The sequence below is a fragment of the Puma concolor genome, chromosome D3 (assembly GCF_028749965.1).
Source record: "Puma concolor isolate L17-30 chromosome D3, mPumCon1.1.hap2, whole genome shotgun sequence".
Taxonomy (NCBI): Eukaryota; Metazoa; Chordata; class Mammalia; order Carnivora; family Felidae; genus Puma; species Puma concolor.
The window spans coordinates 56,665,759-56,688,511 of record NC_141678.1 but is presented as its reverse complement, the minus strand read 5'-3'; the positions used below and the strand labels follow the sequence as shown (position 1 = coordinate 56,688,511).

The 22,753-nt window shown below is 41.8% G+C and overlaps 1 protein-coding gene across 3 annotated transcripts in view; it reads right to left on the bottom strand.

The window, feature by feature from the left end:
* The window catches only part of MAPRE2 (microtubule associated protein RP/EB family member 2), a 161,758-nt gene that overhangs the window by 90,995 nt on the left and 48,010 nt on the right, over positions 1 to 22,753 (bottom strand). The window contains exon 1 of one of the 3 annotated variants that reach the window (XM_025931270.2): positions 9,347 to 9,612. The exons of the other annotated variants lie outside the window; for them this stretch is intronic. Within the exon in view, the coding sequence (XP_025787055.1) occupies positions 9,347 to 9,465 (119 nt within the window). The 5' untranslated portion in view covers positions 9,466 to 9,612. Of the gene's footprint in view, positions 1 to 9,346; positions 9,613 to 22,753 lie in introns of those variants that run through there. 3 annotated transcript variants of the gene reach the window in all.

The window sequence follows — 22,753 nt, the reverse complement described above, 5'->3', positions numbered from 1 at the left end:
AGGCAGAATCTTAAGGAGGCTCCATGTTCAGCATGGAACCTGATGTGGGGCTTGATCCCATGACTCTGGGATCATGACCTGAGCTGAAGTCAAGAGTCGGGTGCTCAACAGACTGAGCCACCCAAGTGCCCCTACTAGTAAGTGCCCCTACTAGCTGACATTTTAAGAGATGTTTACTTTGTACCAGTCACTGCTTGGTATACTTTATATTCCATAGTTCATTTAAATCCTCATTAAGAACTCTGTGAGGCTGATGCTATTATTATTTCCACCTGCTTAAGAGGCTTAAGAGGCTAAGAGAAAAACGAGGCTCAAGAGGCTAAAAAGTTTACACTAGATCATCTGGTTAGAAAAGGGTAGAGCTGGCATAGTGAGTCTGTCTCTCTAGCAACCTGAGACTTTGAGAACCCCGACTGTTCTGAGGGCGGACCAAGAACGGAGGTGCCGGATGGTGCAGACCATCTGCTCAGTCCAGTCCAAGTTCTGAACTGGGGTTGAGGTAGCAGTGACACAGTCATCACACAGGCTAGAAATATGTTTGCTGTTATTCATGCTGACACCTTTAAGTCAATGTTATGACAATGCTATGTGCAGATCAGAAATCCCAGGGAGAGAAAACCTGGCTTCTCAAACACCAAACCTGCTTTTCAATTTATCGTGCACTGCTAGCCCCACGAGGGGATTTTGCAAAGACTTACAGGTCCCTGTTCTCTCTGCCATCAGCCCCCAGCCTCGCTGGCTGATGGCTCTCATCTCTTTCTCCTCCTCTCTGGAGAGCTGGCGTTGGAGGGGCAGATTCACTCTGCTCCCAGACACAGAAAGACAGGGGTCAAAGAGTGAGGAGGGAGAGGCTGGCACACCCGTCTGGAAAGCCCTCACACTGTACCCACCGAGCACCCCCTCTTCCCCATCCTCCTTTACTAACAAGACATTCAGCCCACAAACTCCACGAGCTTTCTATTTCATGGTTATTGATGGTGAGCAGGTCCCTATAGCTGGGATAATGCACTCAGAGCTCCCCTTTTGTTTATTCCTAATTGGTCAGTCTCCATGGGGATTCGCTCAGCCTTCATCCAGACTGGGGGGTGAGGGGGCTGGAGCAGGGAGGTACCGTGAATGCAGATGGCTGGTTTCCTGCTGGCATGGCACTATCGCAGGGGTCACATTAAGGCCAGATATTGCTCAGTAACTTCCAGAAGGTAGGAAGCTGGTCGAAGAGCTGGGGAGGCCAGACGTCTGCAGCCGAACAAATGGCACTGACATGGTACCTCCAGCTTTAGGGGCCCACATAGCACCTCACACACACAGCAGGTGCTCAAACGAAGAGAAGAAAACAAAAATTCCAAGGGGGTATCGAGAAAGAAATCTCCCAGAGGATTATTTTGCAGTTAGTACAATATTCCTGGAGCATACTAAGCAGGCCGGACGCATTACAGATCAACACAGGCGGCGGCTCCAGAGCAGCCGGGAGAAAATGAAACAAAATCTGGGCTATGGGCTGCTATGTGCGCAGCCTCACAGGGCAGATACTGGAGGAGCACATTTCATTTGTGATCTGTGACCTTTTTTTAATGTAAGAATAGTACCTGCATTAGGCAATTCTTTACCATCATCCATGTGACTTCAGTAAGTCTGTTATTTGGAGATGCTTCCCAACATATTTCAGCCCGTAAACCTCATGATTTAAATGAAAACTAATTTAAAAAAATTTTTTAATGTTTATTTTTGAGAGAGAGACAGAGAGAGAGGGAGGGAGGGAGAGAGCGCACTCGAGTTGGGGAGGGGCAGAGAGGAAGACACAGAATCTCAAGCAGGCTCCAGGCTCTGAGCTGTCAGCACACAGCCCCACGCGGGGCTCGAATCCACGAACCGTGAGATAATGCTAAACGAAAACTAATTTTTAAAATTCGTGCTATTAAAGTACTAACTGAACCACCACTGATGAGGCAATACATTTATGGAATTCCAATTTAAAAACAAAATGGTACACATGTACTTATCTGTGCAGTTGCCAGCATTATTATTCTGTTTCTCTGTGCACATCAAGTAAGTGGGAATAGTCTTATTTTCCTTTCTGTATAACAGTATACTGTACTGTATTTAACCTAGTGATGGTCAATGCAACTATCATAAAAATCTGGAGATCAAAGAGATAAGCCTTTTACTCTTCCCACATGACTTTCTGTCAGGATAAAGGAACTTTCCTACGCAGGTCCCTCAACATTGCTGAGACTGTGCCTCATGGCTGTATTAAAACTTATTTACAGAGGTCATACTAAGGGAGACACACACACACACACACACACACACACACACACACACACACACACACACACAGTTTTTATTTACAATGCTCCATTTCTGAAAGCTTGTGAAAATTACAGGACTGATAACTTCACTTCTGCTGGACAGTGATCACAAAAATCGGGGTCAAGTGTGGGTCCCCCCACCTTCTCAGATGCCTCCTACCAAGTACTATTTGACAGCCTGCTGTCCCTGACCCTGGGGGTTTTAGGAGGAGGGGCTGTGCAATATTTCCCTCTGCATTCTGGGGGCCCAGGAGCGGAGAAGAAGTCAGTAAGGTTGCCTAAAGAATAGATTCTTGAGCGACTGTGGGAGTTTGGGCTTAAATCTCAATTCCTATGTAAAATCCAGAAGTGGGAATTTAAAAAGCTACATTAGCAACAACTTGAAAACATGTTTTGGTATTTCAAAATGACAAAAGGAAATAGATGTGGTAGGGGGTGGAGCCCACTTTGGAAGCTTCACTTTCTCCCGATGTGTGGACCCACCAAATGCAAACCCTGCAAGGAATCACAGGGTTGGGGGCTCTTAAATAAAGGGATACTGCTATTTAGCATAGGAAAATGTCCCCAAAATGTTCATGCCTCTGGCAATTTTGACAAGTTACCTCTCAGGGCTTTGCCAGGATAGGATTATACTCAAGGAAAAAATTAATGTCTTTAAAACAAAGCAAAACAAAAACACCACTTCTGAGGGGGAAAAAATGGGATCACAGAAATCTAAGGAAGAACAGTAGAAGAGAAATTTCAGGCTTATGCAACAACCAACACTGACCATCGACTCCAGGACCAATTCTCTATGATAGATGACAAGTCTTATAGACTACCAATGCACACTATACATTAAAAAAAATTTTTTTTAACGTTTTTATTCATTTTATTGAGAGGCACAGCAAGAGCAGGGGTGGGGCAGAGAGAGAGGGAGACACAGAATACAAAGCAGGCTCCAGGCTCTGAGCTGTCAGTGGGACTCGACCCCATAAACCGTGAGATCACGACCTGAGCCGAAGTTGGACGCTTAACCGACTGAGCCACCCAGGCGCCCCTGAGCACACTATACATTTTTAACTCCTACTTTTCGCTCTCAAATCTCTTGCCCTTTTTCTTTTCCGTTCCAAGTCATGGCCAAAATCTGATGCCTCTTGCCTCTAGCAAGTCAGGTCTAGAAATAACAAAGACTGAGCTCTAGCCATATTTTCTTTACTGGACAAACTACACAAAGTACACCATCACTAAAAGGAGCCATATCAACTTGACTATCCTACGTCTATATCATCACCTTCTGCTCTTTTAGAAACAAACAAACAAAAAAATCATGCCTAAAGAAGCAAGTCTGTCCTGGTTCAAGTGAGTAAAATTCTAATTAGCCAGGGGAGATCTGACACTGAAAACGTACAAGTATTTTTTCTTTTTTTAAGTAACCTACTAAGAAATTATTTCTTGGTGGCCTACAAAAACTGTTTAATCTTTATCCCGCTATTTTCATTAAAATGAATGATCACCCTTAGGGGATGCATTTAACAAAAAAATTTTGGAGAAATTTCTTTGATTCATACTACAGGTTGAAAGGTGGGTAATTTCAGTTTTTGCCTATGTGAATTATACATTTCCATTTTGAAAGAATTTTCTCAGGAAAATACAAATTCTAAGGGCCCCAAATACTGAGATAAACCATCAGAATTTTGAAATGAACTAAGAAGCAAGGTCCCTGTCATACTGGTGGGATGTGTGTGGAGTGTTATAGGAAAAAGGGCTGCTGGAATTGTGCGTAAGATGCCAGGGGAGTAGGACACATCCAATTTAGTATCACAGAGGCCGACACTGAATGGCAGCCTAAAGTCAGGAAGAATGAAACTATTCTAACTACGTATATTCTAACATATTTCATTGTGAAGAAACATACTTTTCACAAGAAAAGAACAAATCAATTTTTTTTAAGTGAAATGTAAAAAATTCAAAAGTAAGCAAATCTACTCAATCCAGGTTAAATGCTCAGTCTACTCTAGAACCTGCCATCAAGGGGATCACCTTCTAGGCGTATAAGGAACTGGCTCTGGAGCCATTTGGAGTGCTCCAGGAAGCTTCATCTGAGAATATCTGTACATTTTCTGGCCTTAAATGACTCAGAAGGATCCTTCACAATGAAGTATCATCCACCCTGCTTCTGAGTTTGGGAGGATTAGAACAGCGCCCTCTTGAAGCTATATGCTAGCTACCTCTTGAAGTTCTACAGCTAACTATGTACTGGGCTTCTACAAATACAGAAGTCACTGTCTGAGCTAACTGCCAGTCCTGTGAAGGGACAAAGCTGCTTTGATTGCTTCTACTCTCGGAAGGAGGACTCAAGTCAGGAACGTACACCTAGTCTCTAGGGCGGGGCTTGAGAATTCAGTCAGGGCAAACTGAGTATTCTCTAGCAATTCTGGCCCTCTAGGGTGGGGCACTGGAGGACTCCCCATTTCCTTTCAACTCCCATTTCAAAACAAGAGATAAATGCCAGCATGCATTTCTATTTTCATTATGCTGTTTTTCCATTAATGAGTTTTCATTAGCCTTCAATTTTCAAGTTCTGACTACCCTGCCTGCCTTTCAATGCCTCGGCCGTATCTTCCACTACTGCCCAATATGCACACCTTGTCAGGCCAATGACAATTCTGATTCTAAAGCCTACACTCCTTTCACCAAGACTTACGGTCTTCCTCAGTGTTGTTTAGTTTCCTAGAGCACACTGGCTTTGAGGGGATCTTTTTCTACTTTGAATCACTGTGGACTGAGGAAATGCAAACCACGTTTACTATTAGATCAAGCCAAGTATTCACAACAAGGTAAATCTGTTACACAAGGAGTTGCTTATACATCTGACTTTGCTCCAACTCAAAGTCCTTAAGGGGCATCTATCTCAGACCTATCTCAGGAATTTGTCGAACTGTCTAAACCGAATGGAATATTTAGATTAGTACCAGTATTTCCTGCTCCATTAATCTAAGGGATTATTCATGGAAGCTTCAAGAGGTCCTATCAATACAGAAAAGATACTGCATATGGAAATCAACGTCCTCAACTCAGAGGACCACTTCAAGCCACTGTTCTGCCAGGATTGTACCCTGTAAGAAGATACAACCAGTGACACCCACTGCTGAATACGGGTGAGCATCTCACCACAGGTGCCCAGAAGACCAACCCCTTAACAGAAGTTCGGACAAAGAACCCTGAAGAGAAGTTGAAAATTAGGCACCTACCAAGCATCAAGTAATCCTTTGATTTTTACAAATACGAAGAAAAATATTAAGGACAAAAGTCACTCTTTCCGAAAAGTTCCTATGACAAGTAAACCCAGATGATACTGTGACATACCTAATAGACAAGCGAAGCTAGACTTTTTGCTGTCTGCAGCTGCTGTTGTGGGGAGTAAGGATCAGAAATCTACATTCTGGTCAGAGAAAGCCGTGTTATGACAGCCTCTATGAAATGGAACATGCCTTCACAACTCTTTTATACACACACGATATTTCTTTTTATTTTTCTTAAGAGTTCATTTTGCAAAACTGGCAATGCTGGGTGGGAGGGCCAAGGTCTTAGGCTTACATTTTAAGTTTTGCCTTCCTTTACAGTCCACTTCCTGGGGCCAAGCCTTTTTTTTTTTTTTTTTTTTTTAAGTATTCCAAAACATATGCTACTGTAGTTGCATGTTCAAACACTCATGTGGAAACAGTCCCCTGGACTTATACGTTCATTCTTAAAAGACTGGAGTATGCAAACAAAGATGCAGTGGGCAGAAGGCCAGTTAATAAATCTCATTTCCTACTAGCATCTGCATGAAACAGAGCTATAGGGAGTAGCTCCTCCAGGGAGAGCCAGAGCACGACTCATTCGCTCTGTGAATTAAACAGTGTCACCTCAGATGGCCCACACCACATTTATTTTTTAAGCAGCTCTTAAAATATATGGATTTCTCGTGCTCATAAATGCACTGAGGAAGCTGGGTCCAAGGCACTCACACAGTAGTGAACATGAATGGTGGAAACATCCACACAGTCCTGCTGAGCCATTTTTGCACGGGCTCCTTTCAACTGAAATCACTAATGAGAATAATTTCCAAAAGGTAACTTGCTCTTCCTATCAAAGAGCACCTGGGTTTCAATAATGGTGTACCACCCTCTCCAGTCCAGGCTACAAAAATGGGCTTGGTTACACAAAGAGATACCTGGATTAAGATAATCTGGGTCATGAACCATATTTGACCCTTATCTGTAAACAATCCAGTGCAAATGTCGTGACGATAATGTCTCTTGCTGGGAAGAGTTGACCATCTGTCCAGTTGACAGTGCTGGAAAGAACAGTGTTGTTCCCTAGGTGTCCTCTCCTCTTCTCACCTATGCCAGCTCTTGTCCTGGAGCTCCGGGAAGATCCCTTTGCAGTAGTAATGGCATTCTTCTTGTATTTACATAGATCGTTTAAGAAAGTCTTTGTTTTAAATGGTTGAAGCTAACGAGCAAATACAGAAAATGAAGCCAAAGGTAAGGGAACCGCTGGTAAAGAAGTCAGCAACGGAATCAGGAAAAGTATTCCCTCTGATTGTCCCAGGGCTCCGGTCTTACCCAGACACTCCATGGGACTCAAAAAGAACTCTTAAGCACATATAATTTTTGAGGGCTATAATGAACCCACCACCAAAGTAGACTTTATTTGGTTAAATCTCTCTACTTGGGCTTTCACAGTACCTTCCAAGTTTCCTCAGCAATTACATGGCAATATTATTCCAGCCTCAAGATGCCAAAGTAATTATGGAACACTTCCTGGATAGAAAAATGTCTCACATTTTTCCTTCCCCTATGCCCCTCCAAAAAAATAAGTGAGAGTTCTACTACATGGGCCATCCACTTTGAAAGGAAAGCAGACCAAAGAAAACATAAGGTGGATCTGTCTTAGCGTACCCCCTTTGTATAATTTAATACCAATGCCACCTTGGAGGATTCCTTCTTCATTTAACCTATGACATCTCTCACTATGGTGTCCAGTAATCCTATTATATAAAATACAAATGCAATAATGCTCTTACTGACTTCAGAATTTTGTACAGTCAGATCTTCTTTAAATTCAGTTTTGTTTTTCATAGAATTTCAGGTACCATTACAGGGACTCAAAACAAACTGGAAATAATTTAGGACATGGAAATAACTTAGATTGAATTTAAAAGGTAAATAAGATTTCATTTTATAGCAATAGTTTGCCACCAAAAGGTAGCATTTAGCCTTTCCACCACCAAGTAATTTTCCATTGCCATTTCAAGTTTGTTTATATGACTAATAAAACCCAACTAGGCAACTTCCTTTGGCGTATGTGGTAAAATTCGAACTCTTACAAGCAACTGCTACTTAAGTCACTTAAGAAACGAGGGTTTCAAATTTATTATCCGTAAGAACAGTTGAAAGAAGTGAGGTTTAAAAGCAACTCAGGGTTTGGGTTTTTTGTTTTTCAATTCTATTTTAGGCTTTGGAATGTGCACAGGGAAAGGTGGATGAGTAAGAGAGAGAAGGGACCCAATGTTCCAATCACAAGGATCTTCAAAAGGAGACAGTCCCAGAAGCTGTGGACCAATTTTGGTTTATGTTAAGAGAATAACAAGTGCTTGGAATCTGTAAGGATGCCATGTCAACCTATTAGCTGGAACCATAAGGCATGAGATTTTGGTGACCTCATGGGCACAGCCAAAATTAACTCCAAGTATTTATGTAACTGCCAGAGATGACAGGGCAAAGGTTGCTTATGATTTTTTTTTTTTTTTTGAGTCAGCAAATAGGGTTTCTTTGGCCACAGAGGAAGTCGGGGTACTCTTGGTCCTATTTTGTAATTATGTCATATTTATACACACCACCGAATACCCATAATACCATCTGAACAAACGTTTAGATGAAGGCATTAAAAAAAAGAGTTATTTCCTGTTGCTCACTAGCTGAGAGGATGCGCTTTAGAGGTATGTGTGCTCTGCCTGAAAGCAAAAGCATTGTTAGTGGTTATCAAGGTAATATTTAAAAATAACTACCCTAGTACAAAAGAACTTCAGAGGAAATATGAGGGAAGCTATCGGTCTCCCCTCAAGTCTGGCCTTGAGCTGCATTAGGCTCTAGCTGCATTCTCCATTACATTGTTATCCTTATCAAACAATGCAAACAATTTTAATGAGCTTATCTACTACAACATACTGCCAGATATGCTAATGTAAAAATGATGCCAACCTTACAGTCCGACTCATTAATCAAAAAGCTCACAATACAATGACCAAGATCAGTCCCAGCCTCACATCAGACCTCAGCAAAACAGCAGGAATTACCTTCCTACTGTTTAAACAAGGGAGGGCTCCCCCACCCATGCGGAGGCTATAAACTCCTAAGAAAATGCATAAGGGCACCCGGTTTTCCTCAGGTCCATTGCAGTCCGGTCTCTTTCTAATAAACCACGGGTTCTATGGAGAAGATTTTGGTGAATGTCTGACACGGTGACCTCTGCTGTCAATCCTTGCACCAATCAGCGAGCAGAATTCTTACAAAGCTCCATCAATCTGGCGGTTTAACATCACAGACTGCAGCTTAATCTAGAGGATTCCATCTTTCCTGCACACACACCAGGGCAAGCGCAAATATTTTTCTCGCCATCCTCCCGTTCTCTGCCTTTAGGCACAGCCTACCCAATGGTTCCTTTAAAATCTAAAGGAAAGGAGAAAAGGAAGTGCTACAGCGTGTCTCTCTTTGGAGAAAGGGAAGAAATTGCTTGCGTTTTTACCAGTGTGGAAGGAAGGCGATGGAAGGAGACCCCTCGCAGGCAGCAAACCTATTCACAAAATGCTCTCCATCTGCAATCATGAAGCCTCAATGCACGGCTAACATGACACATGGAAACAGCAAATGATCACAAGCGCCCTCGTGAACGCACGTCTGCAGCCCGGTCCGGGCGCAGTGTCCGCTCCATTATATAACGGGCCGGATTTCCGCGCGCCCCCGCCGAGCTCCCCCGCCCGGCGCCGCTCCCGGTGCCAGCCCCATTACCTGTAGGAACGCTCCCCGCGCACTGTGTGCTTCCGGAAAGGAATGATGGTCCCGTTATCCTGGATGATGTCGTTGTTGTTCTCGCCATTTGGGGACAGGGTTTGGGTCGGACCAGGCATTGGCGCACTCCCGAGGTAGGGAACAAACCGCGGCGGGCTGGCTGGTGAGGAAGGTGGCTGCGTCGCGTCTTCCCGCTCGCCTGCTCCTCGCGCAGACCTTGCCTGCCGCCTGCTCGCTGGCTCCCTTCTCCCCGCTCGGCTCCCGCCCCGCCCTCCTGCGTCCCGCCCTCCCGGCTGCTGACGTCAAAGCGCCGGCAGCAGCACCGGGTCACGTGGCCGGGCCTGTCACCATAGCAACCCGCTAACTCATCACCTCTCCTCAATTCGCACTGGGCCGAGGCGTGACCATGCCAGCAGCTCCAGGCAGGCACCGGGGCAGGCCTACATCTGGCACGTAAAACCCCAGGCCACCCCCAGCCCCCCTCGCAGACTCGCCTCGTCTGAAAACCAGCTCTTCCTCTAACCATTTCCTTTCCGACCCGTGCTCCAACTGCAGCTGTGTACACAAAAGAACGATTCAGGCAGAGGGGTGTGGGAGACCCTTTAACTCCTTCAATACCAAGTTCTTACAGCATTCAAATTAAGCCCGGTCTGGTTTCAAAAAATATATAGAAAGATATGGTGGCCTGCTTCTAGAAAACGTTCACCTTATCAGCTTCCTCCCCCATTCTCTCAACAGCAGCAACCTCCTTCCCAAAAGAAGCCCCAAAGCTGAAAACCTAAAAGAAAACTGCTTTTCCTTCCAATCAATGTAGACTTTCCTTTAGTAATGTGAAGATTAAAGATTGCAAATTAAGAGATTATCTGCACAAAAGAATTCTCAAAGAGGGCTTAAAAAAATAGCTACCCTTTTAGCACAGGGTAACCCAAGAGCCCCCAATTCCAATTCTTCAACTGCCTCTTGATACCTATAATTAACTCATTTATTTTATTTTCATTTGTATTAAACAAGTCAACACTCAACTTAAGTATTTGAAAGCTCCCCACATTCTAGCTGTTCTGTATCATTGCCACACAATTTTCAAATACATTGGCTATGAGACAAGTGCGATTATCATCACCCCTATTTTAAAATGAGTCAACTATTCTATGGAAACCAATTTGACAATAAATTTCATATATTAAAAAAAAAATGAGTAAACTAGTGAGATTAAAGTAACTTGCTCAAGGTCACAGAGCTAGGAAGTGGTGAACTGGAACATCAAAATGACATGCTTTTTATCAATGTGATTGGACAGTACTGATCTATATTTAATGTGAGCTCATAAATATAGATCAAGGTAAGTAAGAATCAAGTACTTTATGTACATTCGCAACATGAGCACTGTGAACAGACCTGTGAGCCGAATTGCTAGTACTAGGCAAAGTCGATGGATTAGATTATAAACTCTCAACAGACCCCAGATGCATCCATTGCTTTCCTTCAGAGAGGAGAAGAGACTTTAAAGGATCTCTGCTCATCAACGTTTATTTATTTTTTTGGGGACAGAGAGAGACAGAGCATGAACGGGGGAGGGGCAGAGAGAGAGGGAGACACAGAATCGGAAACAGGCTCCAGGCTCTGAGCCATCAGCACAGAGCCTGACGCGGGGCTCGAACTCACGGACCGCGAGATCGTGACCTGGCTGAAGTCGGACGCTTAACCAACTGCGCCACCCAGGCGCCCCGGATCTCTGCTCATCAAAAGTGGTCTCTGACCTTTTGTGGGTGTGAAGGGAAGAACCGGGGTATAAAAGACAGCATAAATGTATGTAGCAGAAAGTACGAGGCTATATGGCTCATCCCTTCACATCATTGTATGGTTTATCAGCTTTATCATTTTGTGGTACAGACATTTAAAAAAAAACAACCCACAACTTTGTCATTCCTGACAATTCTCCAGTGTATCTCCGTGGTAATAAGTTATTTCTGGCACCAAGCTTCTAGAATTAGAAGCAAAAAGTTCGCAACCCAGATGGTAATGATAATCTCAAACAGGGTTTTTTGGTTTTTTTTTTGTTTTTTGTTTTCTATTTTATATTCTTCTTTGGGGCCATATTTTAGAAGTTTTTGTTTTCTGCTTTTCCAGTGAACTCCAGTGAATCTCATCACATGAGATTTTTTTCCCCCTCGTACAGTAAGGATCTACTTCTGACCTAAGACTTGCAAGGTACACAGATAAACATATCTAAGTACAAGAGATATACAGCAAGCCTCACACTGCACACTGAGCTAATGAGGCCTGTGAGTGTGTGCAGTCATTGCTACAAAGATCCACCGTTCCTCTTACTATTTCTGTTACTGGCCCCACAGTTGTCAATTTCCTTACTAATTTGTTCCCTTTCACCAAAGCTTCCCCTTTCTTTGGGGATAGTCTGGAGGTGAAAAGCACAGTCTACAAATCAAGTATTTAATGTTTTTAGAGTACATCCTCTCATTTTGGGTTCTTTAGTACAGCTTTCTTCTCCACGATCCCATATTTAAGCAATAATTGGTGTTATCATGGGGACTAAATTTGTCAGAATTTGAATGTATAGCTCATTGACTATCCCATCTTATTTTGTGGAAATTATAGTTCCACTGTTTCTATGCCGCTTATGAAGGAGAGGACTATGGCCAAGAATTTGGGTTGATAGGCTAAAAGGGAGGGGTGGTGAGTCAGGTGAAGGAGGTATCTAAGAATCCTTGTAAATCTTCTTCTAAGACTGCTGTGAGCCATGATACTATAAAGGGACCCAGAGAGCTCCAGAGACCTGTGATTACCTTCGGAGACACTGGGGTAACCGGGGTAATAATTTGAAAATACTAAACAGATGTGTTTTCATTCCTTTCCCCATAAATCAAGTAGCCTGGCAGCCATTCTCCCATTCAGCCCTAGGGAAAAGGAGAGGGCAAATTCCACTTTGGGAAGGTGGTTGTAGGATACAGGGGAAGTGCCAAAAAGACAGGGGGAGGAAAGAGTCTACCCCTTCCAAACCTGACTGAGTATAAAGAGATGAAAGGAGGAAAAATCAGGTCCCCAAAGGGAGATGTTACAGAGGTCTGGCTTTGTTCTCAGCCTCTGGGACTTACCTTGACCTCCTTTCCCATTTGAGACTCTGAGAAATAACCACCTCAACGAGCGTCTCCCCAACACTTCCCTCCCCAAGCAAGGTACAGTCCCAGCACAATCAAGACTAATATCAGTGGCTTGGTATGGTTAGGCAGAAGGGCCAGGGGGAAGGAAGGACATCTAAAAAACTGAACAACCACCCAAGAGACAGAGTTATTCAAAGATAGTCTAAACTCCAATAGGTTAGAATTCTGTGGATTGACAAGTTTAAAACCATTTGTTTTCCCACCTCTCATCAGGGTAAGGACTACCACATAGATCAATTATAGAAAAAAATAACTATGCAAAAGCATCTATGAATATCTGAGTGTGGATTTTATCTTATGTACCCAGGTGTTTCTAAAATAAAATATATGCAGACCATTGTCTTTCATTTCCAACTGCCCCATGGAGAAACGGCTCCTTCATCAAGCATCAGGATTAAAACTGGGCCTCTGGAGCCAGTCAGATCTGGGTTCCTTGCTTGGTTTCATTACCTGCTGGCTATGTGACCGGAACAAGTTACTTTGCATCTTTAAGATTTAGGCTCCTCACTTTCCTCACCTAGAAAGTAGGTGTGATAATGCTGCTTTCATATGGTTGCTGTGAAGATGAAGTTACAGAATATATTTAAGGCAGTTAACACAGTGTCTGGCATATGACAAAGGCCCTTTAGTGGTAAATGTTCTATATAAGGTGGCGCCAGGGTGGCTGAATCCGTTAAGTGTCCAACTTCGGCTCAGGTCATGATCTTATGGTTTGTGAGCTCAAGCTCTGCATGGGGCTCTGTGCTGACAGCTCAGAGCCGGGAGCCTGCTTCATGTTGTTTGTCTGCCTGTCTCTCTCTCCCCCCTCCTCCGCTCGTGATCTGTTGCTCTCTTAAAAATAAACATTAAAAAATAAATAAAATAATAGGTAAGGCATATTCTTGTGTATGAGAAGCTGGTACAATAGGGAAGGTCCTAGGCTTGTCCTTGAGGAACTCATAAGGTTGTAGTGAGCAAGATAAAAGTACCAGCAATTATGATACAACATAATGCTGTAATAATGGTACCATACAGGGTGACATAGACCCATCAAAGATGAGCACCTAATTTAGAATGGAAATTAGGAAGGAGGTCTGAAAAGTTCCCCCAAGGAACTATCTCCTAAGCCTTGGATGAGTAATAATTATAACCTTTTTTGTTCACTTCCTACGTGCAAGATAGAATGTGAGATCCATTAGGGTAGGAGCTCCAACTCTTTTGTTCACTGCTATCTCTGGATCTCCTAGAATGGAGCCTGGCAGGTAGTAGGCACTAAAGGAATACCTAATTCATTCAGTTATTCAATATCTGATTTGATTCTCCCAAAAACCCTAATGACAAAATTTAGGCAAAAAGAGGAAACGCCACTTGTCCAGTATTGGGTCTCAGGGTTTCCTGGCCCCAAAGTTCATATGCTTATCCATTAGGCTGTATCGCATTTAAAATAGAATGGTAGTATAGTGAGAAGATAAAGGATTTCTCAGGCAGATATACTTAGATACAGAAGTAGGAAAGGGAGTGAAGTCTCTGGGAAACAGCAATCTGTTTAGTATGGACCAAGAGCAGAATACACAGCACCAAAAGATAGGGCAAGGACCAGGTACAGAAAGGTGCCATGGCCCAGTGAAGGAGCTTGAACTTAATTATGAAGGTGTTTTAGAAGGATGAAGTGTTGTAGGGAGATAAATTAATGGTGCAGTTTGCAGATCGCAAAGGTCTGATGCTGGTTGTAGTGTAGAGAATATTGGAGAAGGCTAACATGAGTCAGCAATAAAGGCCTCAACTAAATCAGTGGCCAAGGGGCTGTGGAAGCAAGCACAGATCTGTGATCTTCAGAGGGTGTAATTGTTAGGATTTTCTGACTAAATGGGTGTGGGCACCATCGTTGATGGAGGTTAAGAGTAGTTAGTGAAGGAGAAAGACATTTCAAATGAATTTCAAGTTTATGGCTTGGTTGACCAAATAGATAATGGGGTCATTTATCAAACTAGGAAATACAGATGGAATCGCCCTTCTGGAAGAAAGGCTGTCAAAAGTTTGTATAGAGAGAAGTACCTCTAGGACACCCAAGTGATGAGAACAAGTGGTTACTGGGTTTCACACATAGTGGGTGTTCATTTAATATTTGTTGAATAAAGGAATATATGGGTCCTTGAATTTATTTGGTATGTTTGACTTGGATATACATAGGATTTGGAGGAAATATCTCATAGGTGAGAACTGAAGCTGTGGGTGTTGGTGCCCATAGAGCGAAAGAGAAGGCTTGGCGTAGAACTCTTTAAAAGCCCAAGAATAAAAGAGAAGCCTGCGAAGAAAGACAGGGGGATTTTGCTTGGTGGGGCTAATCAAAGAGGGAGTGGTTTCACTGTGCCCAGAAGAGAAACGAATTTCAAAAAGAAATCTCTCAAGACAAATGTCACCAAGTTTGAATCACATAAGGGCAGAGAAGGGTTTACTGGATTTTAGGTGTTCTCAAAGGTAGTTTTAAGAAGTTGGATGTCAGATCAGACCCATTAATGATAACTGAAGAAAATAAAGAAGTAATCAAGTATGGAGAACCATAATTCTCTGCAAAGTCACTAATATTCTGACTAAACCAAGATATTCAAGGAAGGAGGAAATATTAAATCAAGGTTCATACGTAGTACTGGAAACTAACTGGAATCAACAAGTATTTGCACTAAAAAGTTTCCAGCAATATTGGAGGGGCCAATATGTTCATTAATATGCACCTGTTAGGCACCAGATGAACTGACCCTTCCTGTGAGCCCCCATTCTAGTGGGGTCATGACCCACATCCCAACAGAATGATAAAACATATTTAAAATGCATGTTTGGAGAACAGCATTACTAAGTCAGACCCAGAGGACACAGAGCCATGAGAGTAACAAGCAAAAAAAGGAAACCATCAGATGTCTCAAACACAGGCCTACTCAAGGAAGATCAAACTGGGTACCACCACAGATTTTAATTTTTAGAGTTCCTAGCCTATAGCACAATCGCATTTCTCTGGAGACTTCAGCCAGCAAGCACTGCCAAAAATCCTGGTCTACTTTTCTAACATGTGAAGTTCATCTAGGACAGGGATTTTGCATTATCTTGGATTTGAGAAATCAAAAGACCATACAGAGAAGATCTGAAATCATTAGCCAGGAATGGATATTAATCCTGATTCCATCCCAGAAGCCCTTACTCATCACAAATGCCTTTTCCAGGTGAAAACATGTTCACTGAAGCTGATAATCGCTGCTGTCAAAGGCATTCACAGCTGTCACACCACTTTAGATGGGGGGCTTCCTTAGATTGTTATCACCTCCGGATGTAGACAGAAGATTCCACTTAGCAGTCACATTGCTGCCCTGGGACAAGTAATTTCTCCCATGTGTATGTCCTAGGACATTTTCCAGTAGAGAATGGCAGGGACAAGTTATCAATCAATGGCTTAAAAATATGCTCCACATCTAAAATAATAGCAGTGGAATATACAATTGGCCAGCCAGTGGTGCTGGTCCTGAAATTGCATTGGTGGCATAGAAATGTATTTGGGATTGGTTCTTGCTCACTACTTTTAATCCCAAGGCATCAAAGATTTTTATTAGTTCTTTCTTTAGATCTGATGAGAGTTTTATGATATGACACCTCCTGATTTTAGTAATAGCCTTTTACTTAAAATTGGTGCGTAAGGTTTTCCCCCTACATGAAGCTCCCTTTAAAGCCAACTTAAAAGGTGTGCTCATTCGTGATGGACTTTTGAGATTATTTGTCCTTGGAGATTACTTATCAGCCATATTTATAGCTATGCTGATATATTCATATAGAATTTTGCAAGCCTCCTATCTGCTGGTAAAATAGCAAGGTTTCCATAATGTCAAAAGATAGAACATCGCCACTGCCTAAGATGTCTTGTGTGTTGGAATTTTCTGATTTGCGATTCCTTGGGTTTTCTCAAGCTTTGGACTTAACTTTGTGGAATAATTCATACAACATGATGGGAATGCAATTTAAAAACACTCAGCACTATGATTTCTGTAATCTTTCAATCAAATCTGTGCAATGTGAGGTTTCAGTCTATTAAATAAAAATGTGCTTTTGAATTATACCAGCTGGCTAAATTTAAGAGCCTTAAGTATGTTTTCCATAAAAATACAATGTTATAAATGTTATAATTGAAAAATGTATTAAGTATCCCAGAAATATAGAAAATAAAGTAACCATGCCTGGGGAAACAGGTAAAGCTTTGACCAAGGCAGTGATCAGGGCTCATTCATTCAACAAATATTTATAGAGCACCTACTATGTGCCAGGAAAAATTATACCTTTTGGAAATACAGAAATTAACAAAACTAGATGAAATTCCCTGCCTTCATGCAATTTTCACTTGAGTGAGTGCATAGGTTATGGGGTTGAGGGGATAGTCAGAAGAGAGGAGTTCAGAAAGGTAACAGAAGGACCAGAATGTACAGGGCTTTGAATGGCCATTGTAAAGACTTCCACTTAAAACTAAAGTTAGAAGCTACTTATTTGTAGCAGCGTTAGCAGCGTCTGCTGGCACAGATGTGGAATGCTAACAATGGCAATGATTAGCAATAGCAATGCCTAACATTTACTGAATATTTAACGGGCCAAGTGCTAGTCTTTAATTGAACAGGTACTTTAATCCTCAGAAGCTTATGAGGAAGGAGCGACTTTAAATCTCACTCGTTAGAGGAGGTAACTAGTTAAAAATAACTTAGCCTGATCACCAGCCAGGAAGTGGCAAAGCTGGGCAGGAATGTACCTGCCAGGTGTCAAAGTAGTCATTCTTATTCACTAACAACAGCCTGCCTTCCACTGGAGTCTGATAAAACCTGGGGGGTAAGAATGCAGAATGTAAGGTTGGAGAGTAGCAGGGATGAGACAGCAGAAGAACACAGAGGCAAGAGAATGTAGATTGCTGCCCTGAAGGCAATTAATTCGGTCAAGGGGGCAAAGAAGTAAAGCCAGAAAAAGGCTGAAGGCAGGGACAGCCAGGAGGGGAGGGTAAACTCTACAGAACAGCACTATCCATGGGAAGAGGTTGGAAGAAGTGGAAGGATAGGAGCTGAAAATTATGGTTAAGGAAAAGGTGGGGCAGGGTGTAGTAGGAAGATACACCAGGATTTGGGGTTAGTGATATACATGATTAATAGAGACAAAGTATTTTCTTACCCTTTATTGATAGTAATTAACTTTTTCCCCCTGAGTAAACCTCAACTATCAATGTCCATTTCTTTGCTATCTTCTGGAGGGGAAAAGACAACCACAGGCACTGTTTTTTGGTACTTGTTTCTGAAGTTAAAATCTGCTTTCATTTTCACTATGCCAAGATCGTTATAATTCAACCATCCAGCTGTAGACATGACTATTTGAGTGCTCTCATGGAAATGTGTCTGAGCCCAAATTCATGAAATTCCTTTATTTCCTTCCCATATTTTATTTCCATGTTTACATAAAGCACATCTTGTTGAATTGAGGGGACAAAAGGCATCTCGGGCTCAACTGTGTGGCAGGAGAAATGATGAGCCTATAGGTACAATTAATAAATAATCTTCCAGAAGTCCTCAGAAGCTTTCAAGAGAGGATTTCCCTAGGGCTCCCAAAAGTCAACTAACCGATTTGGCTTTATTTCTGACTTTGATATTAAGAAGTTCAGGGGCACCTGGGTGGCTCAGTTGGTTGAGCGTCCAACTTTGGCTCAGGTCATGATCTCACACTCCGTGGGTTCGAGCCCCGCATCAGGCTCTGTGCTGACAGCTCAGAGCCTGGAGCCTGCTTCGGATTCTGTGTCTCCTTCTCTCACTGCCCCTCCCCACTTGCGCTCTCTCAAAAATAAATAAATGTAAAAACAAAAAAATTAAAAAAAAAAGCTCAAACTGAGTCAAGAGACTCATTAATATAATTGTGAAGCCAGGAGGCAGGGTAATTGTGCAGTGAAGAGACAATAGTTCTAACAGGCACCAGTGGCCTTCAAAATTTCAGAGGCACCCAGAACTTGGGCTACCAGCAGCAACCAGGGACACTGGGAGGGTGGGGCTTCGCTGTCAAGTACGATGTTCATGACAGCCGAGCTGTGGCTCACGGATGTCTCCTCTACAGCTTGTCAAGGGAACATGAGGCCAGCAGCTGGGAAGCAGTGTGAGTAATGGAAGAGAAATTCCCCAATTTCTGACCTCATCCGAATAAAATTTTTAAGAAGAAAATTAAAGAAGCTTAGTTCATTAAAAAAAAAAAAAAAGAATGCAACTGGAAGTCATGAAGACTAAGTTTCTATCAGAAGTGTTCTAATTAGAGCTTATACTGTGCTTAATCAAGAGCTCATAAAGCCAAGTACCTTCATGTCCTCAATTTGCATTCACTGAACATCTACAGAACATGAACATGAAGGGTCCAACTACACAGCAGAGCACATGAAAACAGAGTCACCTTCAGCTAGCTTCCACTTAATTTCTAAATGAAGTTATCAGATTCTTAGGAAATACGAAAGGATCTTAGTCTCCACACCATATGGAAAGCCACAATGAGTTAAAAATCAGCTGATACAACTCCAATCAATTCTTCAGATTAGATCTCCTCCACAGCTTGCCTCTCATACTTTCCCCAAAGCCCCTAAATTCCAGTCTTCAGGGAAGATCCTATCAGCCTTTAAGAATGCAATGGGATCATTATAAACAAGAAGCAATGGCATGTCTAGTGAATTTTTATTATTTTTTGTCTTTCCATCCTTGTGGGAACAATTCCTTCAAACCTTGTGATTCTAGCTGAGTTTGACAATTACAATATTTCATCTTCCTGGCCCTAAGGATTGGTTCAGAGTTAGGCCTATGATCAAGCTATTTAGAATATTTCTCTAGCTTTAAAAAAAACTAAAGCCGCAGTGTGTGTGTGTGTGTGTGTGTGTGTGTGTGTGCGCGCGCGCGCGCGCGTACACACATGTGCACCCTTGTACTTGGGGAAGGGCAGAGATAATAGCCTCCTTATTGAAAATAGCACTCTAGAATTGAGAAAACATGGTATAAATTGTTCAGCAAGAAATAAAAGGCATCCAAAGCAGAAAAAAGTAAAACTGTCACCATTTGCCCGTGACATGATATTACATATGAAAAATCCCAAGGACTCCATGAAAAATCTGTTAAAATAAATGAATTCAGTGAAGTTTCAGGGTACAAAAATCAGCATACAGAAATCTGTTGCATTTCTAGATACTTATCAACTATCAGAGAAATTAAGAAAGCAATCTCATTTATAATGAGATCAAAAAGCATACAATACCTAGGTATAAACTTAACCAAGTAGGTGAAAGACCTGTACCCTGAAAACTATAAGACACTGATGAAAAAATTGAAGACACAAATAGATATTCCATGCTCATGGATAATATTGTTAAAATGTTCATACTATCCAAAGCAATCTACAGATGCAATGCAATCCCTATAAAAGTTCCAATGGCATTTTTTCAGACAAATAAACACAGACAATTCTAACTTTTGTAGGGAACTACAAATGATCCAGAATTGACAAAGCAATCTCAAGGACAAAGCTGGAGGCATCACACTTCCTGAAGTCAAACTGGAATACAAAACAGTAGTAATCAAAACAGTATGGTACTGGCACAAAAACAGACACATAGATCAGTGGAACAGCATAGAGAGCCCAGAAGTAAACCAATACATAGGATTAATTTATGACAAAGGAGGCAAGAATATATAATGGGGAAAGAACAGTATCTTCAATAAATGGTGCTGGGAAAACTGGACAGCAACATATGTTAGAATGAAACTGGACCCCTACATCATACAGACAAATGCCTAATAGATTACAGACTTAAACAGAAGACCTAAAACCTTAAAACCCCTGGAAGAAAACATAGGGGTAAAGTTACTTGGTATCAGTCCTGGAAATTATTTGTTGGATTTGACACCAAAGCAAAGTCAACAAAAGCAAAAATAAACAACTACATCAAACTAAAAGCCTCCTGTATAACAAAGGAAACCATCAACAAAATGAAAAGGCAACCCATAAATTAGAAAATATTTGCAAGTCATATTTGACAAGGGGTTACTATCCAAAATACATAAAGAACTCCTACAACTAAATAGCAAAAAAACAATCTGATTTAAAAAATGGAGGGAACTCAACGCATTTTCCAAAGATGATATACAAATGGCCAACAGGTACTTGTAAAAGTGTTCAACGTCACTAATTATGAAGGACATGCAAATCAAAACTACAATGAAGTGTCACCTCACACCTATTAGAATGACTAGTATCAAAAAGACAAGAAATGGGGCGCCTGGGTGGCTCAGTCGGTTAAGCGTCCGACTTCAGCTCAGGTCACGATCTCACGGTCCGTGAGTTCGAGCCCTGCGTCGGGCTCTGGGCTGATGGCTCAGAGCCTGGAGCCTGCTTCTGATTCTGTGTCTCCCTCTCTCTCTCTGCCCCTTCCCTGTTCATGCTCTGTCCCTGTCTCAAAAATAAAAAAATAAACGTTAAAAAAAATTAAAAAAAAAAAAGACAAGAAATAAATTGTTGGCAAGGATGTGGAACAAAAGGAATCCTCGTCCATTGTTGATGAGAATGTAAATTGGTACAGCCACTCAGGAAAGTAGTATGGAGTTTCCTCGAAATGTGAAAAATACAAGTAACATATGATCCAGAAATTCTACTTCTGGGTTGTTAATGGGAAGAAAATGAAAAAATATCTGCACCCCCACATTCATAACAGCATTGTTTATAATGGCTAAGACATAGAAGCAACCTAAATGTATAAGGACACATGAATGGATAGAGAAAACATGGTAAAATTCCCCCCATATTGGAATAGTATTCAGCCATAAAAAACAAAGATCTCTTGCCGTTTGGGATGACATGGATAGACCCTGAGGTCATTATGCAAAGTGAAATAAGTCATACAGAGGAATACCAAATGATCTTACTTATTTGTGGAATCTAAACCAGCCAGCCAACCAAACAACCCCCTAAGTCAGAGATACAGAGAACAGATTGGTGGTTACCAGAGGTGAGGGGTGAGAGTTAGGTGAATGGGTGAAGGGAGCCCAAAGGTACAAACTTCCAGTTATAAAATAAGTCCTGAGAATATAATGTACAACATGGTGACAATAGTAATACTGTACATTTCAAAGTTGAGGGAGTAGACCTTAAAAGTTCTCATTTTCACAAACAAAAAAACCCATTTGTAACTATGTGTGGTGATGGATATGAACGAGATTTCTTGTGATCATTTCCAATATATACAGATATCAAATCATTATGTTGTACACACAAAACCAATACAACGTTATATGTCAATTATATCTCAATTTAAAAAAGAAAATATAGTATACATTGTATAGTTACTATTTTTGCAAGGAGTAGATGTTGAAAGAGGTCATAGTTAAGATTAATGGACCACTCAAATTTGAATCTAGATGCTGGTCCTTCAAAATTGAGTAATCTTGACAAATTACTTTCCCTAGTTTCAGCTTCCTCATCCATCAAATGGGGCATACGAAGATTTACAAAGTAACACTTTGAGACATAAAGCTAGGTTCTTGCTTTATCTGCTGAGGTCACCATTTTTTTAGGATTTTCCCTTCAGAGGTTTGATCTATTTCTCCTCTCCTGGAGTCTAGGCAGGCCCTGTGGAAGCTTTGAGGGATAGATTTTTAGCAGTATATTTTATTGGCATAAAAATTATGCCAACTAGTTCCTAGCCTTACAATGACTAGCAGCTTCTGCCTTGGTCTCTTGGAATCCAGCTGCCCTGTAAGAAGCTTATTTATCCTTCATCACCATGCTGTGGGAAGTATAAGCCATGTGGAGAGGCCCCGTAGGAACAGATCATGGGGAGGAAGAGAGCACGGAAAGAAAAGGAGCAATAGGGAACGGTGGTTCCAAGGCTCATGACCAAAGGTCCCAGCCACCGCAGCTAATAGTGATCCACTATGTGGATCAAAGATAAATTGTCTAGCCAAGACCTTCCTGAATCCCTGATCCACAAAACCATGAACTATAACAAAATGGTTAAGTTTAAGAGTTGGGGGATCACCTGTTACACAGGAATATAGATAACAGCAACACCCTACTGAGTCCCTATTGCTGCATAAAGGATCACTCCAAAATTTAGTGAGTTAAAACGGCAATCATTATCTTTTATTCTTCAGGCTGACTGGACACAAGTAGCAGGTTGTGACTTATGATCTCTCAAGCAGTTGTAATTAGAAGGTAGCCGACTACT